We start from the raw sequence: 24897 nt of genomic DNA on the forward strand, positions 1-24897 counted from the left end.
AGTAAAAGAAATCTGTGGACTATTGGTTCTCTGGAACTACAACATCAGGTTTTGGTTGTTGTTGTTGTTGTTGTTGATCTAGGGTTTAACGCCATTTTTCAGCACAAGATATGCTATACATGGCGGCCAGTATAACTGGTGGAGGAAGAACCCTGGAAAACCCAGGGAAGAACCACTGACCCATGAAAAGCTACTGGCAGGCTTTCCCACGTACCCACGCTAGCTGAGCCTTGGACTCGAACCCACGCAGACAGAGGTGAGATGGCAGTGATCCAGAACGGTAAGCGCTTTAGACCACTCGGCCACTCGGGGCCCCACATCAGGTTTTGGAAAATCAAATGAACTTTTCCATTTTGGTGAGCAACCACCAATCAAGGCATCAGTATTCTGACCACTTCTTGCTTGCTGAAATGGTCGGACAGCACAAGATGGCACACAGCTTTAATCAGTTGCATATTTACAGTCTTGTGAGAATTAGGATTCTCCCACACTTGCAGTGTGCCTTTCTGGATCAAATAGGGTGGAACAGGCTTCAAAACAGCATTGACATTGTTGCCCACCAGTACCCACCAGTGTTTTTGCAATAACTTTAATGTGGCAAAAACCAGTCTCTGGTTATGATGTATAACTATAGTATCAACAGCACCTACCAGCTATTCCATGGTAGTGAATGGGAGCCATGTATATGTGTTTGATCACTGAAGGAAAAACAAAGTTGAACACTTCATACAAGGCAATGAAACTAACCACGGTTTATATATTTTATGCTGGACAAGACACATCGGTGCCATCCTGGCCAATCATTTCAAAGTCAAGCCTCCATCATCTATGAACACTTATCAAAGATAGGACATGTAATTTCCAACATTACCAACACAGGCAAGTGGGGCATTTACAAAAATCTTTGGCTGACTGAAATAGAGAGGGCCATTGCTGCCTATGAGGGAATTTATTGTCATGACTCATGCAGATTTTGCATGCTAGATATGACAAACAGAATGTGGGAAAAGTACCAGAATGCTGCACCATTGCAGGATAGTGAACAAGAATGACTACTTGAACATTAGCCTAAACACAAACAGCATGAGTGGCATTTTCAGGTCATACCAAATAGCCTATTGAGGTACTTCTTTTTGGCAAAAGTGCAACAAGGCCAGCTGCAGTGGGTTGATGATTTATTTGTCATACAGTTAGATGTTCATCCCTCTCTTTGGGTGGTTACTTGCATTTGCTTTGGAGATAGTAAGACTGTAAATTTGGCCTGGTGCTTTGACTGGGAAATGCCTATCTGGGTACTGACAATTCTTCTCCACCTTGGCTGCATTGGCATACGATTTGTAGGCAGTGTTTTGTGGAATTGTAACTTTCATAAACTTTCTGGCCTCATAGAAGCTCAGACTTTCATGTTTTATGCATTGTATTTCCTTCTTTTGTTTCCATTATGGGCAGTCTCTAGAGTAAAAGAAGTGGTCACCCTGGCAATTCACACAAGACATTTGTTCCATTTAAGGCAATCCATTGTAATCCTCTTGTCTATACCTGGGATAGACTGGCTTTCTCCAGCATATGCAATAGTTTTGTCTTTCAAAGGACTGACTGGGATATTTAAGAACCTGGCTTTGATCAATATGTGCAAAGTAGTGCAGTTGAACATCAGACTGTAAGTGTTTGTGGGAATCAGCTTCCCATTAGGGCAAATGTTGACTCATTTTACATGTAAGATATTCTCACTTTTGCAATTCTAAAAGATCTCATTTTCTCACAACAAAAGATAATCGCTGGATCAGATAAGTGATCTAAAGGCATTGAGATATTAGAGTGGAAATACCTTGATGGGTATCTTCACAAATCAGCAAAGCAGTTTTTCCAGATAAACTCTACAAGCAAATAACCTTAGCTAATTTTTCTTGTGATATTATCTGGCTCTCCAGCCTAATCCTTTATTGCTTTAGTTACATAATATGTGACATTTAAGTTGGCTTTCAATTCTCATCATTGCACTGTGATAACAATTAAGGCCAATTTTCTTTACTTGGGGTGGGTTTCCTTATCAAAGTGTGTGCTTGACTTATTCCTGTTTATTTTTAGACCTGGGCTCACTATTCCTGCTTAATTTTGTTGCTTTTCCTATTACTGAGTAATTTTATTTCATTATTCATGCTCCCCACCCATATTTAGAGCCCAGTAAGGGACAGTGATTATGCTAATTTCTCATATTTCTCATGTCAAGGCTACACAGCTTGATACACTTGAGCAAAGAAGAACCTTACTGATCCTTGCAGCCACCTTCAGACGACATGTCCTTTCTAAGGTTTAACACTATGTTTGTTTAACCACAATGGTGACCTTTAAAAGAATGGAGATCCATGAAACATAATATGTTTTTAACATAGCCCATGAGACTTGTTGTGACATACTGGTTGGGGAGACCAGTACTGTCTGGTCTGCCTTCTAGCTGAAGCTGAGGCCAAAGTAATGCATTACAGTGGCAACAACCAAGCTCTCCTCTATTCAACCACCAGGATCTTCTCCTCCAATGACATGATGCAGGTGGAAGCATCAGCCTATTCTACATCCCCCAAGTCTTCATGGGGTGATGAACAGACAAACACATTACAAATATTGAAACTACTAAATTGTGACTAGCAAAAGGCACATCTACATCACTAGTCTATTACGTGTAACAAATTTCATTAGTTTGAATAAATAATGGACAATAAGTTTACAAATATTGATTTGTGAATAGGAAAAGGCACAACTGGACCACAAGTCTAGTAACTGTATCAAATTTCATAGAGATATCTTGAATGGTTTTGGAGTTGTATTCCAGGAACAAAAATGTGAATAATGGATGTATGGATAAACAAATTTATGAAAATGTTCAAAATAATGAAACTGAATTGTGAATAGCAAAAGGTATATCTGAACTAACAGTCTAATATATGAACCACGTTGTTTAGAAATGCCTTCAACTATCTAAGAGCTTTGCTCAAATAAACTAAAGTGGATTATTGATGGCTGGATGGATGGATGGACAGAAAAAGACAAAAGCAGACAAAATATTGAAACAGAGAAATGTGAATAGCAAAAGGTTCATGTCGACCACATGTCCAATAACTGTATCAAGTTTCACTGAGATAACTTCAGCAGTTTGAGAGTTATGCTTTGGAAACCAAAATGTTTAAGGACAGACAGACGGATAACATAAGAGACCAACACGACAATAATTATTTGTGAAGGAGTAAACAGTACTTCAAATGTTTATATTTTATCTCATGTGTAGCTGAAAATTATACAGTATATTAGCTTATAAATTCAGTCCCTGTAATCATACAACTCTTAGCACTTAGCATATACTTGCACCTATCCAGTTTTGAATGCATGTATAGTCAAATCAGAATCACTTATAAATGATGCCTGTAAGCAATGAACTGTCAATAAAGGGTAAGTGTCTTTCACAAAACATAAGCCAGTCATTACCTGGTATAGCAAAATCAGAATTCCAGTCACATATGGGTTTGGGAAGTTTGGTATTCTCGAATACTTGGGTGCTGATGATACATGGTGTGTTTGCATCCAAACAAACACTGATGTTCATATTCAACAGGAACAGTTTCTCTCCAGCCAGGTCATCCACGCTGAACCTGACAGATAAAGCAAAGTCATATTTTTCTTCCTTGACAACCAATAAAGAATTAAATTAAATAAATTATGATGGCAACAATTCAAAGGATTGTTCATTGCATCTCTTTTAACTCAGTACAGGTACATACAAAGCAATATTATTCAATAAAATGTTGTATAAAGATATGTAATTTACCCATAAGTTCATTTTACAACAGAAAAAGTTGCATTTGTATATAAAACCTGTACAAATTTGGGATAAGGAACTGTATTCCAATAGTATTTCAAGCTTCTATTAAATTTTATGCATAAGAGGCTATAAGAAATTTCAGATTTTTGATTTAATATGCAGACTTTAAGTTACATAAAATCAGTAATGCTACATAAATCACTTTCAAAGTTGAAAAGAAAACAACAATAAACATGAATTTACATAACAACTGAGCTCCTTCATTCTCACTCTGCCTGCTGCCTCTGTGATTTTTATTTTCCTTTGCACCAGAGTTGTTTGTGAGATGTTAACAGAAATCATAAGTTTACCCCATTTTTATGATATAAGTACTTTTAAAGCAGTTTTTAATAAACACTCTAATAAAATCACAGATTTGATGTATGATACACCTCCATTACAAGCTGCACACTCAGTGCAGGTTTAGTGGCAACAAGTCAAAAAGTATCACAATCAGAGTGTGATCAGTGATTGTATAGGTCTGTATTGCTTTATCTAGTCTCTTGCATCCAGTGTAATTAAAATTTGAACTTTTAATCAACACTATACAGCCTGTATTGTGTTGACTTATGGCAAAACCACCTGCATACCAATCTACCTATACATCCACCAACATACACACCAACCCACCTACCTACCATGTAACAAGGCATAAAGATATAAAACAATTGAAAAAGGACACTCTTTCCTATGATATAAAAGCAAAGGCACAATAATCAGTTGACATAAACCAGATAAAAATGTTTCTGTATCATTGTTTTGAGGCTAATGTTCCAAAAATCTGCTTCAGAAGTTATTATCAATTGTCCACCTTGGAAGCCATAGTTTACTAGGTGAAAGTCATAGGCTTCCAGCAGCAAAAACATATTTCATGCATTAACAATTACCTTCATCAGCTACTACAGGTAAGGCCCTAGAGGAAAAGCTTGCACCATTCTGTATGCGAATCTGATTCCTATACTTATTTGCACAATATAGTTAACCTACTTAGTGTCAAAAAGGCCTTTCTGAGTATGCTGGAATGTATATAGATCAAGCATGGATGAATCAATATGATCATAAACACATACAAATAACCCATGTTAGTAAAGCACAAATGTAGGTCACCAGTCTTTTGTTTCAAGGATGTAGTAGTGACAGAGCTGCATCCAATTATCAAGTTTCATGATTGGAACATAAACAGCACCCAATAAATGAACATTCAATAAAAAATGTCAACAAAGTTATGAACGATAGGTCAGAAGATGCATTCACGCATCAAGTTTCGCGAATGCTTATAACATATTGAAAACGTATGGGGTCATGAACTAAATGCAGAAACTTCATCAAAGCCAGTTAAAGAAGAAATGTAGATGACAACGAGATTCTTTTGTTGCAAGAGTGTGACAATAACAGAAATGTATATCATTATCCATTCATGTCTCAATATGAACAGTGTCCAAGAAATAAATATTAAACACAAAATTTAATTAAATTTAAAATTGAATGGAAGTGTAAAACAATGACCAACTACTGAAATATGGAAGTAGTGCTCATCAAGATACATCCCATAGCCAAGTTCTGTGATATAGTGTGGATTATAGTATGTAAACAGCATATAAAAAATCTATATGGTCATGAGCTAAATGCAAAAACTGAATATAAACCAGCAAAATGTGAAATGTAGCTCACAGGAACATTATGGGTGTGATACCAATAGAGATGCATACAATCATCTAGTTTGAATATTCCACATTGAACAGAGCTTAACAAATACATTTAGAACACAAAATATAACCAATGTCAGAGAAGCATGAAATATGGGTCACAGTGATACCATTTTGTAATGAGAGTGAAGTACTCATCATGACGCATCCCTCACCAAGTTTCACAAATCTTGTATATATTTTTCATGAATCTTGTATATATGCTGGGTGCCAAAAAACTATTTGTTCAATAGATAAATGCAAAACTTTTAATTAAGCTAGTGAATGTAAAATGTAACTCAAGCTGACCACTTTTGTGGCAAGGGTAAGAATACTGAAGCTGCATACAGTCGTTCATCTTGATGTTTCAATCATGAACAAAGCTTCATTAATAAACTTAAATACGAAGTTTAACCAAGTGAAACATGAACATATGGGTCACAGTGACCTATTTATGTGTGAAGTTGTAGTACTCATTCACCACATCTTATGATTTCAGGTATAATATTATCTATACATTGTCCGAATCTGTGAGTTAAATTCAAAACTTAACCAGGAATGTATAACTACTGTATGCATGTACAAAGTAGGTCACTTCAGCAAACCCCACCACATCTTTCTGGGGTAGGTGCAATGAAATCTACTCCGAACTATTGCCAAGGACCTGTGAAGAAATAATGGATAAGATTCAGTGAGGGAGTACATATAAATATGCTTGTATCTGTACTAACATCAATACCAACTGCTGGTCAGGAGGAGAGTATGCTATTTCACATCTACTTCTTAGATGTGAGATGAAAGGACCCACACCTGATAGCTAAGCAAAGCATGGAAACTTTGAAAATTCTGTCACAGCAACACAATTCTGGTGTGTAACACACTTGCACATAAATGCAAACCCACACTGCAAGTCTGATTATTTGAAAAGTATTATAATTTGAGCATGAACACCACTTTAAAGCCATTCTGAAAAAAAATCCTGGAGGTCACATTCACACACTTTGTTGTGCCACCAACTTCATTCCCAAGATATATCTTTAAAGCAAATTTGGTGTAATTAGGAATTAGACCAATTACTTGACTTTCAAAGTAATTCTGAACAAATAATAGATGCAGCAACCCAGTACTGTTACACAAAGCCAACATGATTTTTTAATGCGAATTTCTAACCAATATTAGAAATAGCAGTTCTGATTTACAAAATAGTTTTATCCTAAAATGCACCAACAGCTCAAGATGAATGCCACTAGGTTGTGTTATATCATAATCAAAGTCAGACGTGAATTTTTTAGAATACTGAATAAAGTTTGGAAAGCAGATCACAGCAATCCAATTTCCATGTGCAAAACATGTGCTCACTCTATAATGTACCTGCATTACCAGTTTGATGGTAACAGGTGAAAAGATTTTGGAACTGAGTCCAGATGAGTTCTATCAGTTTCAATTCTGCATTTGTAAAGAACATTTTCCAGCACACTGAGTCCCTGTTTTTATTCCATCACCATAATAATAATAAAGACTTTATTTAATGAGAGTAACTCAGTTAGTTACAATAAAGAGCTAAATCTACCTTCAGGCCCTCTAAGACAGATATATACAGAGTGCAATCATTCACAGCCCATCTCACACATACATGTTCACATACATTAGTCATGTATATAGAAATTACAGACCCAGACTAGTTAAGTATACATGTAAATTGCAAACACACTAACAGATGAAGTTACTATTAGTGTTTACAGGTCCAAATTAAACTCTTGCATTACATATACCAACAATATTTCTACATACAAATGTATCTTCTGGAGATGTATTCATGTGGTATTCATTAACATTTAGATTTTATCTATTTCATATATCCATTGTGAAAAGCTGATATGCTTGAAAATTCTTTAATTTCTTTTGGGATATTATTCCATATAATAGCCCCATAGTATTGAAAGCTACTTTTAAATAATTCTTTCTCTCAAAAAAAGGCTCAATGTAGCTCTTGTGAAAACTGACACAGTTTAACTGTTTTGGAATGAAATACTTTATTTTTCTTAATAGCCAAAGATAGGTATTTGTTTTCTTTGTAATGAGATTTATATGATTAGACCAATTGAAAGTAAATTATTGTCAACAAGAATACCAAGAATTTTGTTCTTGGAAACCACTTTCACTTATTCATCATTACAGAACAGGCTCAAGTCTTTTGTCATAACTTAAGTCTCTTTTTCTGTGTTGTTATCATTAAAACCTTTGTTTTATGTGTATTTACCACCAAGACATTCATTTTACAGCATATTTAAGCTTGTTTAATGCCATTTGAAGATTATTTTCAGTTTTGCAGCTGTGTTCATCAGAGAAAGTAGTTCCATCATCATAAAGATCAGCTGATGATTCTATATTTCCAAAGAAAGAAAACAAGTCCAAGTATAGATCCTCGTGACATACTACAGTTTATTCTTTCATTTTCAGAGACATGCTCTTCCAAGCAATATGGAATGAAGGAGTGGTCCCACAGGAATTTCAAGATGACTATAGTCCATCTTTACAAGCAAAAGGGCAACCATTGGTGCTGTGACGATGACAGAGGAATCTCCCTCTGGTCAATCACTGGTAAGACACTTTCTAGCATCCTGCTCAATCACCTCATCCACCATCTTGAGAAGGGTCAACTTCCAGAACACCAGTGTGGTTTCTGTGCAGGATGTGGGATAGTTGACATGATAATCACCACAAAACAACTTCAGGAGATATGCCAGGTGCAACACAGAGACCTCTTCACAACATGTTGTTCTGACCAAGGTGTTTTTGAAGATCAGGGCGAAATTCAGCTGCCCATATAAGTTCATCACAGTCATTCACCAGTTCTATGATTGCATGATGGCCCACATTATGGATGATGGTGAACCTCAGATGCCTTCCCAGTCACAAATGGCATCAAACAAGGCTGTGTACAGGCATCCACACTGTTCAGCATGATGTTTACTGTCATGCCCACAGATGCATTCCGAAACAGTGACGAGGGCATCCATGTCAGATACTGGACTGATGGGAAGTTTTTCAATCCAAGACAACTTCAGGCAGTCATGGATGTGAAAGAAACAGTTATCAGGAATTTTCTCTTTGCTGATGACTATGTCCTCAATGTCAGCTGAGAAGAAGACATGCAGACCTGAATGGGCAGGTTTGCTGAGGCATGTGACAACTATGGCCTCACAATCAGCACCAAAAAGACTAACATTATGTACCAACCTGCCCCTGGGAAGTTATATTGTGAACTGAGCATCACAGCAAAGAGTCAGAAACTCCAGTTGACATTCTTGAATTGGTATTCAGGGGTGGGTTTGCTCAACAATGAGCAGAAATTTCACCATAGCTTATATTAGGACTCTATGGTCTTAATTTATGGAACAGAAAAAAGTGAAAACCAAAATGTCATGTAAAATGAAACAAATAAATTATGGCACTACAATTCAAAGTGAAAATTTGAAAATAACTTACAGTAATATCAATTAAATCCCAAATAGTCCAAAAAGTGTATCACCAGTTCTAATGAATAAAGTTCTAATTAAATTCCAGTAGTGGTCATATTAAGATCCAGTGCTGAAGGTGTTGATGTGCCTGCAGTGTGTCTGTAGTTTCCTGCAACTTGGTGATTTCACAACATTTATTTGATTATTCACAGTAATATAATACAAGATGTCCTTGTTTTTGAATTCACTAATTCTCAGTTCATGTTTCTGTCCAATAATATTTTCTATGAGTACTTTGTATTTCCAGTGAATAAATAATTTAAATAAACAACTTCACCCAAATCAAAAACAAACACAACAAATGCAAATGATTCTGCTTCAATATCTTATGGCATAAATGAATAATTTTTCATAAACAAGACCATATGAAAAACTAAGATACAAAAGAAGAGCCAAGATGAAGGACAAAAGTTCATTTCTAGAACAATCTGTTACTAAAATTAGGACATAATACACAATGTTTCCACTGGTACACATGATGTGTGTTGAAACCACTTGGAGTAACGGCCTAAACAATCTTTTAGAGAGATTTGGATATATTGATAATAAAGGTAATTTTTGCAGAAAAGCAAACAACTTCATTAGAAAAAACTATTTATTGAAAATTATTTCCAGTGTAATTGTTAAATGAGTATTCATCTACTTATCTCACCCCTCCCCTTTCTCACTGTCAATATCCATCCCTTTCTTAATATTTCAAAGGTCCCTTGGCAACTCATGCCCTTGCTTATACTGTGGTCTATGTTATTGAGCATGACTTTTGAAGGGAGAGGTGTATATGAAATGGATTTTGGGTTCTGATCCCAAGGTAAATGTCCAGGACTTGCATGGGGTGAGGTGGGTTGGGAGATGATGGTGTTATGGTTGGGGGACTATATGTGTGGATTTGCAATGGTCAGCCATCTAAGTTGCACTAGATCAAATTAATTTAAATCTCTAACAAATACCAGTTCCAAAAAGTGGGTATTTCTGTGATGGCATGAATTTATCTTTCCTTCACTTTTTCAACTTATCCAAGTTTTACAAGTTTTACCAAACAGATTATAATGTAACATACAAAATATATATTAGCTAGCACAACCTGAGTTCACATAATAACTGAATTTATGCAACAGTCTGAAAACATTATATGTAAAAGGCAAGAGTAAAATCTACTTTCCCACAGATCATTCAATAACATACATGTTCTTATCATCATCATACAGACTGGCATATTTATGACTACCTGATTCTGACAATCCCCTTTAGAAACATTTCCTGGACAGTGCCCCATTTGTAATCTACCATCTGAAGAACAAACTTTAGTCTTTCCACTCCTACAGTCATCTTCTGATTACAGGTGTCTATATACAGGTACAGGTGGAAGGAGTGTCCTAGTGGCTCTACATCTACACAGCAGTCCAGACTGGTGCAGGAGTCAGATAAATGGCAGTTTATTGAGCCTGGTAGAGCTATTAGAGAAGACATCCTAGGGCAAGCTACAAAATTCCAAAAAAGTTTCTTATTGTATGAAATGTAAATTTTGAGCCAACTAAATTATAACTACAGGTTTTTACTTATATCACTCCCTCATTATTTTTTACCCACATCACTGGCAAACAGGCTTATAACATGAAAAAATATAAGGCTCTAATTTTGTTTTCTTAACATTTGATGTGAATAAGATTCCCTCTGACATTCTTCTGGTCAAAAAGAATTTGCAAGAATTCATGAGAAGTCCATATCTTACCTCTTTTTGCAAAATTATTTTCTGAGTATGTAATCATCTAAGATACTCTCAAGAAACCCCATCATCCCAAACATGCATACAAGACAAGTGCATTTTAAATATCTTTATTATGGCCTTTGAATTCATACCTGATATCAATAAACCCATCAGTTAAAAAATTCCAATGGATAAACTGCATTTAATCCATAATTTTCTATATTTTGAAAGACATCAAACAAACTGATATCTTTTGAGACATTCTTCCAGTAAATTCATTTTTACATGTTTGTGTTGTCATGCTTACAAACCATCACAGAAAAAATCCTGAGTTGTGACTTTTTCCCTTTAAATCTATGTCAGATTGCCACAAACTTGTTTATTGAAAAACACCAAATTACAAAGTCTTAACTAGATTCATCTGTACATGTACAAGTCATTGTGTTCCTAAACTTAGTGAAGGATAAAAAGGTGGCTTTTGACTTGGGTCAGTGAGAAACTGGGTTAGGTTTTGAAATGTACAATAGCAGGGATATGCTGTGGTTGGATCTGCACTAGTTTCATTCTGGCTCAGTTACAAATTGTGAATTTAAATATGCTTTAAACCCAAAGTCAATTTCAAGACACCTTCAGAAGCAATAATGATAGCATGAGTTTTTTAGATGGCCACTATAGTTGCCATGTTGGTGGTCAAATCAGCACTGTTTTCATGCAGGGTCTGCTTCATATTGTCACAGTTTTTAGTGAAAAGCCTCTGTTAATAAAACTATTTGTTCCGGAGAAGTAACCATAAGATTTTCAAAGATGGCAGCCACTTGGAGGTTAGATCAGCATCATTTTAGATTTAAACTAAGCATCTTTATTGCAAACACACTACCATAATGCAGACCATGTACTGGTTTAAAAAAAATATTTCTATGAGTATGGTTGTACTATATTCAGATATTTACCATTTTTCCATCCAAGAGTGGTAGGTTGATAGAGCTGGGTATTCAACTGACACTGTTCTGTGTTCAAATATTGGGCCACTCCAAGTTGTTCCAATACTTGAGACTTGATCAGATCAGGAAGTGCACTACCAAGAACCATGCTTCTGCTTTCTAACCAATCTTTGAGAGAAAAACCTGAAAACAATCACACATTTAAATAAAACTAAGCATAAGAGAATACAAGTTTGGATATCCGTTACATTATCATTCATTTGTGGAATTTCTATGATCATTGATCTGAGCTGAGAAGACAATCTCTTTTTTGCAGCAAGCTGTGTTATTATATTTTCCTTTTTTATAAGATTACATTCTGCAATCAGTTATTTATGCTTTAATTACTTCTCTGATCAATCACGAATAATAATACCTGAAAATATTCTTTGGACAACAAGATATGTATCCATTACAGTTTAATGACACATCAGCACAATATCTATATGGTGCCAATTAAAGGTAAAGTTCTAAGAATTCCAGAAATGTATAAATGAAGAATTCCAAACAATACTAATAAGTATTTACTCTGGTTGGGGTTCACCCTTTAGATGGTATGTATGAATCAGGTATGTATATCTTATGCAGTGGGATCATACAGATGTGAGTAAAAACTACATATAATGTATGACAGGCACAACTGATTTTTAAATATTTATTATTTTCATTTAAAATCAAAGGAATTTTTATCAGGTTATGGACATAATATGAATAATATTAAAATAATCATCAATCATGGGAAAAACCATCTTGTTAATAAATCAGGACAAAAAAATAACTGGTTGTAACTAATCTTGCCCATCAATTCTATCTCCCCACTCACTGCAGAAAACTGATTGTGTTTATTTGAATTTTCTGACATCCAATTTATTACCAATGACTTCTGGACAAACTGCTTATTTTCATTTTAAACTGAGAATGTCTGACAACATTCTGCACTTTTTATAACAACTTATTCCTCCATTGGCAATTTGTAGTTAGTGTTCAGTATGTACAATTCAAGTAAACATGTCATATGGTTGACTTTTTTTCTTGTTAGTCTGGTACCTTTTCAAGTACTTTTCATAATGTAGAACAGAGTGGTACAACTACAAACCCACAGGCCAAATGTGGGCCATGGGTCATTTTTTGTGGCCTGTACTGTTATAAAATGTCAGTTCTGTATTTATAGTATAATTATTATAATGCATATAATGTATGGCATTTTAATGTTACATACTTGGTCCATGTGGCCCACAGTGTTGAAAATGCTGGACCACCCTGATGTAGAAGACAGAAGCCACAATGATTAATTGACCATTTTTACTATCTGGTGACAGGATGTGACACTGACTTGAACTGAACAATACTGTACTTCTCAACAGTTAACTTTTGTAATCTTTATAATTATTGGTGATAGCCAGCAATTATTAAAGTGACAAAATCTAACATCTAAGGAGAAGAAAGGATAATCAAATCAACTACCTCTTTGTGTGAACTGAAGTTACTTTATTGGAATGGCTATAGGAACAAATATCAATGTGTTGAATTTAGAAATCAACATTTATTAGTGAGAGTTCTATCTGTAAACACCATTATGTGACCACTTTTGATAGGTAAATATACAGCAAGTCACATTACAGGAGTCACCATCAATTGAAGTGTACTTTTGAATAAAACCTCATTGGTGCCATGGGATCCTTGCTGTATAATAGATATGGATCCTAGTCAGGGGGCCATCCAAGAGCTGGATCACTGTATGCAATAGGCACAATACCATCTCATCTTTGTGATTTGTTTTAAGTAAAGTAATCCACTCTACAGTGATAAGTTTCACAATATGAAACATGTTTGTAGATTTTTCATTCCACATAACACCACTCCCTGGATAATTTGCACCACCAAGATAAGTCACAAATTTACTTATAAGGTGGAGATCATGCATGGATCCCATTTTTTAAAATTAGAAAATACCACAAAATTAGACCCCTAGTTGTTGAATGTGAAGAAACTAGAGACCAAAACTGGTAACTGAAATGTTGATATATCACACTCATTTTATCATCAAAAACAGTGGTCTAAGTACCTGGATATTTGAATCAACCTCATGAAATCCAAAACTTTTAAAAAGTCTTCTATTTTGGTACATTTTTTTCCAAACAACATTCTCAACATGCTATAAATAACAATATTTGATGAAATTTTGATTAATAACAATGTCACTAATGCCTACTGGAGAAAACACTATATTAAAGAAATACATAAATTAAAGAAGTTTTGTCTAGTGAAATTCATGTTTTACTTCTGTCTTTTAACTCAGTCTCAGTGTAATCATCATAAATGCAATATACCCTCTTAATTGAATTCAAACATGAAAAATATCAATCTACAATCACAGATATGTATGCAAGCAATTCTGTGAGAACCTAATTAAGTGACAGCAGTTTTTTATATTTGTGACTTGCATAAGTATTTGTTGCATTGCTGCAGTGAATTAAAAACATACCTGCTTTGTATTATCATGCTAATTAAATATTTTGTATCAAATCAAATAAGGGGATGGACTAAAAGTAAAGTCACAAGGCATGCAAATCCTACCTGCATAAATACTAGCAGTCACATACATATGTCAGGTCAACTCTTTCAATAGATCAAACACTGTTCTAAATATTATGATATAAGTAATATAATTAAGCTACCTGGTACCTTAAATTACCTTACTTTTTTACAAATGTGATCAAAGATAGCAAGGCAGCCAAGTGAAATGAATACTTGGTAAATAAAAACCTGTTTCACAGATATGATTCATTAACAGATTAGGCAGAAGTGAATTCCAGAGTTTGTGGTGAACTTAAAATTCCTGAATTGGCACTCAGCGATTTCCTCAAGGATGAGAAGTTTCATTATTATTTGTAATGAAATCATTTCCTCAATATGTTACTAATAGAACAATTAACAAAATAACAGAGTTTCAACATAATTTGATGGCTGATTTACAAAATCAATGTATATAGATTTTGAGAAAAAGGAATCTGCATTGTTGTGAATCAAAAACATTAAAAAGCAGTGACATAATACACAATGTTTATGCATACATATGATGGTTGTTAAAACCTCTCTAAGGTCATTTATACAAAAAAGTGAACAACTTTATTAGAATAAGCTCTGTATTGATAATCATTCACAATGTGATTATAAAATGAGTATTCAGCCATTAAACAGTCCTATTATCTCCACACCCCACCCCACATGCAGGTTTTCTTTACGTACAGTGAGGATGGCATCAACGTCTTAATTTTTCTGAGGTCCCTCAGTAACTCATGCCCTCACTTCTAATGCAGTTTATGCTTTTAGAACATGTTCTGCATAAATTATCAAGGGAAAGGTATATTATGTTAAGTATAGATAACATGCAAATTTATATATAAGCTGATATCAGTATATGGAATCTTCTATACCAAAATGAGTGACTGCAGGACAGCTTTGGCTGTTTTATCTGCTCTTTCATTACCCATAATACAAATCTGACTAGGCAACCAACAGTATAGAGTACTTTTTTCAGACTCCATGAGCAAATCTTGTTTCTTGAGGATATGCCTTATTAATGGGCTATTAAATTTAAGATTTAGCAGGGCTTTTGGTGTGGACAGAATTTAACAAGAGAACAAATTTGTTTTTGTAATAATTTCTCTCATTTGTTATATATGCCAGGGGTGCCATCTCTCCAATAACCGATTTGATGTTACAAAGCTTGTTTGTGGAGTCTTCATCCCACATATTTTGACAAGTATACATAGCATGCTGATTTATATAATATTTGAAGTTAGTACATGGAATCTTCCATACAGAAATGGATGACTGTAAGGCAGCTTTGGCTGCTTTATCTGCTCTTGTTTATTACACTTAATACCAACATGACTAGGCACAGTACAAAAAATTCTTTTCCCAGACTGTATGAACCAACCATGCTTCCGTAATATCTGGCATATTAACAGGTTATCAAATTTAAGATTCAGCAAGGCTTTTAAGAAAAAAAAGTGTGTTTACAAGGTTGATGAAATTTGTTTTTTGTGAAGTTTCAATACTTTTTATAGAGTTTAGTATGGCTGTAATTTCTGCTAACTAGCAAGAGATGATACCATGGAGTGTTGCAATGGCAACTGCAACAGAGTCTCCCGAGATAATTTATTCTTAAAAAGAATATAATTTGATCAGGACTTTTTTAATTGGTAAAGATCAAATATGATTTTAAGGGGTTTGGTAACCATGGCTGTTATTTGAGAATATAGAATTATGTGGTATTTGCAATGCTAATATTTGCTGTTTCTATGTAGTACAACAGCAAACCTATACTTTATAGAGGTGAGCTATAAACTTGGATTAATGCTTTAAGTCTAAGTAGATGGTCTAAATTGCTTCTCAGTTTCTCACTCACTGAGCTGGAATTCCTATGTGTCCCATTGTTACTGTGACCAATGGGGACAGTGCTGGGTTCTCTTATTTGTCATACTGTTGGATGGACTATATACCTATTCTGCTTCAGTCATAGTTTGCTTGCTTGCTTTAGTGTTGAAGATGTAAAGACCCTAAACTTGTTTCATCATGTGGCCAGGTAATGTATTGGTACAGACAGAATTTATCTAGATTTCTTTTCCATCTTATACATAACCAGCATAGGATTAGCTGGCAGTATTTTATGCAGTTATGGCTTCTACAAACTTTCTGATCTCAAGGAAGTTCAGATTTTTTTTCTTGCTTCACTAGTTGTACTTCATTATGTTGCTTCCAGTATGGGCAGCCTCTAAAGTAAGAGAAGTGGTTGCCCTGGCAATATACACATGACCCTCCTGCCCATGTTTGGGACAGAAAGGTTTCCTCTTGCAGCCATCCTTGTAATGGCCATATTTCTGTCCAAGTATTCAATGGATTAGGGATGAAAAAGTCAAAAAAATTAAACACATATAAATCTTTCCTTCTGGTCATGTTTATTTTAATCTTTTGATGAAAACCAAAACTGATAGGAGCTCTCTATTTATCAAACCACGTGAAACATGCTGGAGGTTTGACATGTCCATGAATAGATGAGGAAAAGACAACTGCAATGTTAAGCCTTCTGTTTGATCATTATCACCTCAAGGAATGACCTATAATTGTTATCAGGTTCTTTTCTGCTCTGATAAAGCAGTATAGTCTACCAACAAGTAGTGCAGACCTACAATTAATGTTTTCTGGTTAAAGGTACAGTTAATCAATAAAGTTATTTCCTACAAGATAAAAACTTTACCATAATCAGAGTAGGTATTAAAATCAGTGGAAGAGTGAAAATACACACACACACACACACACACACACACACACACACACACACAACCAGTATATGTAAACAAATCAATCAACATTTCCTTCATATTACATTACTTATTGTTCCAATGAAACATGTCAAGCATATCCTTCTTTTATTACCCTCAACCAACAGAAGTGCCATTAAATCAGACTTGTGTGACCTATCACATCATGCAGACCACCTTGAGTTCTTCTACTACTTTCTGGACTACACTCAAGGAAATGTGTATAATAATAACTGTGAACTTATTTAACTGTTAAGCTATTGTAGTGATTTGACTAATTTATATTTTCTGACATATCTTTGTCATAGAAATTTAAAAAGTCTGGTACATTAGAAATTATTTTATAAATGCAAATAAGCATGATTAGATCTATGAATAAATTTAAAAATGGCTAACTGCAAGGAATTTATTTTCATAGAGGGTGCTCTACAGACATTATTAACTTGTATTTGCAACATGCACAATAGAATGTTGGCATATCTCTATGTTACTTTCATGTCCTGTGGCTGAAATTTCTTTGGATGTGGAAATTGTACATGATCTAAGCATACTGCAACACAAAATGACTGCTCCAATGTGCTTGAAAAATCAGCTTGAATTAGTCTCAAGTACACTATCTTTAGCAGTTATTAAAATAAGGAAATCAAATTTTGTCAGACAAGACAATGCCAGGTTATGAAAGTGTAATAAATGAATTACCAAATAAATAAAATGTAAAAATAAAGTTATTGTCTGTTTGTTTTGCAATTTACCTTTGAAGTCCAAAAATGACTAAGCAGAGCTATCAGTTTTTTGATAAGGGCACATCTAAAGTAAAGCCAAGCTGTATACTCTCTAACCCAAATTACATCCATTAATCATGACCAAAATAAAGAGAATTAAAAGTTATTTTAAAAATACAGAAGATATACAAAGTCTTTCTGATCCTGCAAAATACGAATAGGTAGAGTGCCATCATAGTACAGATACCTTTTTTAAAGAACAGCCAGATAAACAATGATTTAAACATTTGTTCAGCCCTTACCAGCTATAGCAAATCCTTCATTAAGCTGGCACTGTAACTTGGTCAGCTTGATATTTTTCATAACTGTGATCGCAACAGCACAAGAGTTTCTGGTTTCAAAGCAAACACTGATGTTTAGGTTGATCAGGTACAGTCCTTCTGTCTTTAGATCCAATATGCTGAAACTGCAAATATCAGAGAACTGCTTGAATAACAATTACTACAGAGAACACCTACTTTGAATACTTTCTATGGTACTGGCTGCAAAAATGTATAGACTTTAATAATATGCAATATATGCCTTTTTGTCTTTGAATTTTAATCAAACCATCAGACAATAAATGACCTACTAGGATAGTTCTTGTTTACTCAGCCAAAAATACCCTCCCCCTCACTTCAATACCAACCTACATTCTTTTGTGTGATTATTGTCAGTCCTGAGTGTAGAAAACATTCCCATGCTTTCATTTTGTAGGAAAGAGAAAGTATTTTAAACAAGCATCTGAATATTTTTGAATCCTCAATGAACTATTTAAAAGAGATATTAACAAAAACATTGACCTTGAAATATCCAAAAATCAAGTTCAAACATACCTTTTATAAAAAGTTATGTAAAAATTATTGTCAGCAAGAAAAGTCTTGATTGTAAAATATTTTAAAATATTAATCAGAGTTGTACTAAAAAAATTAGCAAGATGATATTTGCTATTTCAAACAATAAAAAGATTGACCCCTCCCCCAAGTAATATCCTGTGACAATGAAAAGTGAGCCATGGAACCTGATACCAGGTTAAGTAATCTGAACCTTTGTTTGGAATTTTGAAAGTCACAATGCACAGGGCCGGCACTACCATATAGGCAAACTAGGCAGCCACCCATGGCACTGATTTCAGGGGGTGCATTTTTAAACAAAATATATTGTTTATAAATTTTGAAATTGATATTTTCGGGGGGAGGGGGCACCAGAATCTAACCTGGCCTAGGGTGCCAGATAGTCTGGCCAGGTCTGGCACTGGCCCTGACAATGCAAGATACCTGCATATCAAATTTGGTTAGGTTTGGTCCTTTGATATTCGAAATATCCTAATCACAAGATGTCATCATTTAGGAGGAACAAATTGTCACCCTGTAAATTAAGGTGACCTATCTAAGTCTACAGACCATATATATGCATATACCTACATATATATTTAAATATGTATGTATGTATGCATGTATATATATATGTGTATGTCTGTGTGTGTATGTAGGTATGTATGTATAAAAGAATGTACATATGTATAAATGTAATGGAACTTCATATGTTTGATCTGGTTTCGTTCATTAGTTCCTATGATATCTATCAAACAAATATGTCTCCCTCCAATGAGGGATAATGGAAATCAACAACTGGAATAGATAGACATTTTACTTCAAAAGTAAAATAAATCCAATAAGTCATGTAACTTTATAAATTTAAGATTCAAATGGAGTTGATTACTATTTAAGTGAATGGGATTTTGAAACTCACTTTTGCCAATCACTGAAGATTTAAATTACTGCAAATAAATTACTGTAAATAAAATGACTCCATAAGTGAGGAACTCCCTAACTATATATTTTTGACTATGCATGTATCAAAATCACACATAAAAATGAAGTATATGGGTATATTGTAGATTACTGTTTTGCTTTACATTAATGTCAAGGAGAACAACAGCCTTTTGTTTGGCTCAGGGCTCATGTTCATATCAATTTAGGTACCAAAATGTCTACAATAATGTTGTAAGATTTTCAATCTAGATTCATTACAGGGAGGGATTACTTTGCTTGTAAACAATAATAGTGTATGTGTAAACTCACTCTATTCTGAAAATTCCTTTCAACCATAAATGGTCCACTTCTCCAAACCTATAGTCAAGTAGAGAAACATTTGCCACCAGTTTTTCAATTCCTATGGCCATTTTGTTGTCACATGGGTCAATGAGAACAAATGCTCTGATGGATTTTTCTATGATGTCCACATCCACACAGCAGTCCACTCCAGTGCATGAGGTAGGAACATGACAGGATATTTTGCTGGGTAGGGGCAACAATGGTATGTCAAGGGTGCAGTCTGGGGTAAAGAAATTATACATGCTTGTGATTTTGGTATATTTTACAAATGCATGATGAACAATTAACTTATTTAGAATATGGCACTTAAACTGAAGGCATGTGAGATGTAGTAATCTTGACAGTTTCAACATTCTGTTTGTAATCACATTAAAAAGACAGATGAATGTTTAATTAATGTCACCAATGCTTATAATAATTGTATGAAACTTGCAATGATGGTATTGTCTGAGGAAACATTTGAACAAAATGCATAACTTAGTGCTTGCAGAAAGCTTACAATTTGCATACTTTAAATTTTATGATTATATGACTGTATAATATTAATTATAAAACATTAAAATGCAAATATTTTCAAGCTATTCTTAAGATCATGACAAAGTACCTTACACTGAAGTTGTTTATTTCCCCAAATTTCCCTTCTTTTGTATAAAGAAACAAGTAAACATAAGAATCATCAACTGCAGATTAGTTTTCATCAATGATTCCATGAACACAATTTAAGTACAGTATACTGATTGGAAATGCTGTATAGTTTTGATATGGTATGAACTCATCTGATCCCATGAGATGCATATCATTGAGTGTTAATATAAAATTTCATTTGGAAATTATAGTTTTCCAGATCAATCTACAGTACTGATTAAACTTTTATTATTACAGAGATATTAAAAGGATGACAAGATTAATAGATTCTAAGAAATAAAGTATATGAGTCTGTTGTCCAGATTCACTCCTCAGGTGTATGTCAGCAATGAATTTAATCAGTGTCACTGACAATACTTCAAATTCCACTTGCTTTTGAGAATTTTGTAGACACGTGGTTAATAATGATCTCATAATTCATCAACATTGCACTTCAAAACCATTTCAAAGGAGATTCAACCAGGCTCAATGCAAACATAAAAGACTTAAATATATCTAACAATCCACTCACCCACTCAGATAAGTACTACTACCCACCTGTTATAAAGATATAAAAGTGTTATAAAGATATAAAAGTTGATAATGTCAATGACCTAAACTTTATAACATGAAATGTTGTCTTCCAGAACTTATTCTGGAACTGCTCTAATACCTGTTATAAATAGTTATAAACTGATATCAATCTGTTCTTCCTCTTGCAAACATTTATTAATATTAAAGAATAAGTGTGCAGCACATGTAAGAGGTTGATCAAAACAAAAAGAAAGAAAACAAACTGTTGGTAGAAAGAGTTTCAAATTAACAAAGTGAGGAATAGTCTTGACAGAACATCATTCCCTTCAAAGAGAAAAACTTGGTCAGATCTTAATCAATACTTGTTCAACTGGAAAAATTCTCTCAACTACCAAAAGTTTTCACTTGCCATTTTGAGATCAAGCCTTGAATGAGGAATTAAAAGATGGTTCTGCCATCTTTACACTATGACATACACATAATTTATAATGCTCTTAAACATTGCTGAATAACTGCTTAACATACTTTGAAGCAACTCCCTAATTATTTGAATACTATACATTTAAATTCTATACTAATGTTTACTGATGTTAATGAATGAATAACATCATCTGATAATTTGGTCATATTCACATGATATCACAAGGATATGTAGTTCAATTAGCATCAGAAAATGCTAATGTATGGAATAGGTACGTGTCCATATTAAATTGTTGGAATATATGATTTGTTTGGGCTATCATCATTTTATTGGTACATATAAAAACAAAAAGTGGTTATGAGATGGTAGCTATTTGAGCAATGATTCAAGAAGAGAATACAGTGCAATTGCCACAAAAATTATTTTGGTATATCCATTCCCTATCTACAACGGTGCATGAATATTAACTATTTACATTGTAAACACTAAAGAAGAAACTATTTTGAGTAATTTTGAATGTATGAATTTATTTAATAAGACTAATTGTAAGAAACTAGGATCTCTAAGTACCTTTAATCCATCCATCAGAGCCACCCAGGAATGGTGCAGCATTACGGGTACACTGAAACCTGTTCATATATTCAGCAATACCAGTTTCTTCAAGCAGCCTGCTGACCATGTAACTGTCGAGTTGTAGTGATAAGTCAAGTCTATTTTCTCTGTACCAAGACTGCAGGGAGAAATCTGTTAAACAGAAAAGACTAGAGGTTATTGAATGTGCAATTAGAGATATTTAGAGGGGCCATGATGGCTCTGCACCTAAGGCATTGGAATTGTTACCAGAAGGATGCAGGTTTCATTCCCACCATTGGACCAGTCTAGATCAACTAGTGTGATGTGTTATGTCCTTGGTCAAGGCAATTTTGCTCTACTTGCCTTGGTATGATATTAAGCAAAGATTATTACCATGTCATAAAATACAAAAAAGCATACCTTTTAAAGGGGGATGGCATCATGTAATGTATGTATGTATGTGTGTATATATATATATATATATATATATATATATATATATATATATATATATATATATATATATATATATATATATATATATATATATATAAAATACACTTTTTATAACCTGCTCTTTAATATAAACCAGAATGTAATCAATTACATAGCTTGCCTCTTTAATGATTTTAGTACTCTCCAGCAGCTATTCTCAACCTTAATTATGTTGAAAATAAAATTCAGACAAAGGTAATCCTCATAAGAAAATATTGGCTCCTTTCCTAACTAAACTTTTTTTAAATTTATTATCTTAACATTTTTAAAAGTTAACATTTTATCAGCATCTGGGAATATGTAATCAGAATTATGCCAACATGCCATTAAATCTTTCACATACATACATGCCTACTGTGATGAAGAAAATAACTAAAGAAGAAGTACTACAAAGAGTTTATGAAAACCAGAGATTAATTTTGTTTATCTTCTTTGTTACTTTTGTCAGAAAAGTGCAATGATTATTTTTTACCACTTCAGTTTGCCAGAAGTTAGAGCATTAACCTCAGATGTGGGAGGTCATGGGTTTGAACCCCGGCCAAGTCATACCAAAGATTATAAATATGGTACTAGCATCTGCCTCACTTGGTGCTCAACATTAAGAAGTTAGTGTTAGGACTGGATGGCCTCGTGTCAGGATAATATGACTGGATGGGACATCATGCTACATGTCCGAGGCATGATGCCTCTGTGCTAGACATCACTATAAATTGCCACACTGCAGATATCATAGCAGTATGACTGAATTTTTTTAAAAGCTTCATTAAAAATCAAAATCACACAAACACATTTTTATTTTTAAAATCATTGCTCTTAACAAATGATTCAGAAGCTATTATTATTTTTCACTCTTAGAAGCCAAATGGAATAGAATGTGTGATCTCTACAGAGAAATTAATTAATTTTTAGAGCACTTAAGGTATTCAAGGAAAGAATCTTGAGATTACAGATGTGAACTGGTTCCATAATGAATTCACACAAGCAATTCGTACAAATCTTAAACAAAAATTTACCAGCCAAACTGAGCACCAATTTTTTTATTGAAAAATATGTTTCTTTAATCATACTTACCCAATCATAGTAGTTTAGAAGAACTACAACTACCTCTTAATCCAGCCCTCCCAGGCTAAAACTTTTTAACTAAACAACTTATAAATCATCTGCCCACCTAGGTGGCACTTAAAGTGATCTCCCCTTCATTGGTGCCAAATCGTATGAATACATATGCATTTACTGGAGCATATACCTGCCATAACATTGTGTGTCATCTAAAAACACAATATTTTACTCCCAAGCTCCCTGACACAGTTGTGTTTCAGAAAACACAATTTTCAGTAACCTTCAAATAAATAAACATACCACTTCAGTATATGCCCATAACATGAAGTTTGTGTAAACGGTAAAGAGACATCCTTAGAGTTCATGTCATACCATCCTTGGGACAGATTAGATAGCAGCAATTAAAAGGCAAAGAGGTTGGATAAAAACCACCATTTCATATACATGTATTACCTAATTAGCTAACAATAGCTAGTGTGATGTATTAAGTACTTTGAAGAATGCAGTGGGTGAGCCCATTTTGCTTATCTGTATAGGTAAAGTTCATGAAATGGAACAACCCAATACATGTAAATTCGCTTCGAACAAAAGTTATTACATATCATTGCCTTGAATGAGAATATTTAAGCCATCTGTATTAAAGATTAATGGCAAGTTTGTGAACAGCAGCAACAATCCCTTGAAGTCTGAGTTTACTCTATATATAAAACATAAAGCATGATTATTCAGTTCTCAGAATTGTGTTCAAGAGTGATTTTTTAAGGCAATTTAGGAAGCAATAAGACATCAGCAAAGCCAAATAAAACTAAATTTCAGAACTCCTGGCTGATGGAAATTTAATTTATGAAGTACACCAGCAAAGCGGGGGTAGGTATTTAACACTTTGCAGGTATTGAAAACAACATAGCGACATTAGACTTTCCTGTGTGCATGATATCTCATAGAACAGGAGCAGCACCTATATATAACATATTTCACATGCTAAACTAAACCTGAAAATATTATGGACTTCCCTAACCCAATGAAAAGGCAAGTCCCAAATGTGACAAATATTAATTTTTTTAATTAAGACAAGCATATCTTGTGATCAGACTGCATTTGATACAGTTTTGATAATGCTAATGTCATCCAGAATAATTCACTTCTTACCAGGATTCCCTCAGAGAATCCAGCAGAGAAGTTTGAACACCAGTTCTATTCAGTCTCTAGTAAGTGTAGTGATGAATATTAATATGATGAACA

General features: G+C 34.1%; 1 protein-coding gene across 1 annotated transcript in view; it reads right to left on the reverse strand.

The window, feature by feature from the left end:
* LOC149805294 (uncharacterized) overlaps window positions 1-24897 on the reverse strand; it is a 190745-nt gene that overhangs the window by 43685 nt on the left and 122163 nt on the right. Inside the window, exons 32-37 of the mRNA XM_089933887.1 lie at window positions 22099-22272; window positions 19917-20169; window positions 18096-18259; window positions 11715-11888; window positions 10285-10537; window positions 3481-3644 (exon numbers count right to left, since the gene is read on the reverse strand). Of these exons, the coding sequence (XP_089790013.1) occupies window positions 3481-3644; window positions 10285-10537; window positions 11715-11888; window positions 18096-18259; window positions 19917-20169; window positions 22099-22272 (1182 nt within the window). The remainder of the gene's footprint in view (window positions 1-3480; window positions 3645-10284; window positions 10538-11714; window positions 11889-18095; window positions 18260-19916; window positions 20170-22098; window positions 22273-24897) is intronic.

The sequence above is a fragment of the Sinohyriopsis cumingii genome, chromosome 2 (assembly GCF_028554795.1).
Source record: "Sinohyriopsis cumingii isolate HCF-2022 chromosome 2, ASM2855479v2, whole genome shotgun sequence".
Lineage (NCBI taxonomy): Eukaryota > Metazoa > Mollusca > Bivalvia > Unionida > Unionidae > Sinohyriopsis > Sinohyriopsis cumingii.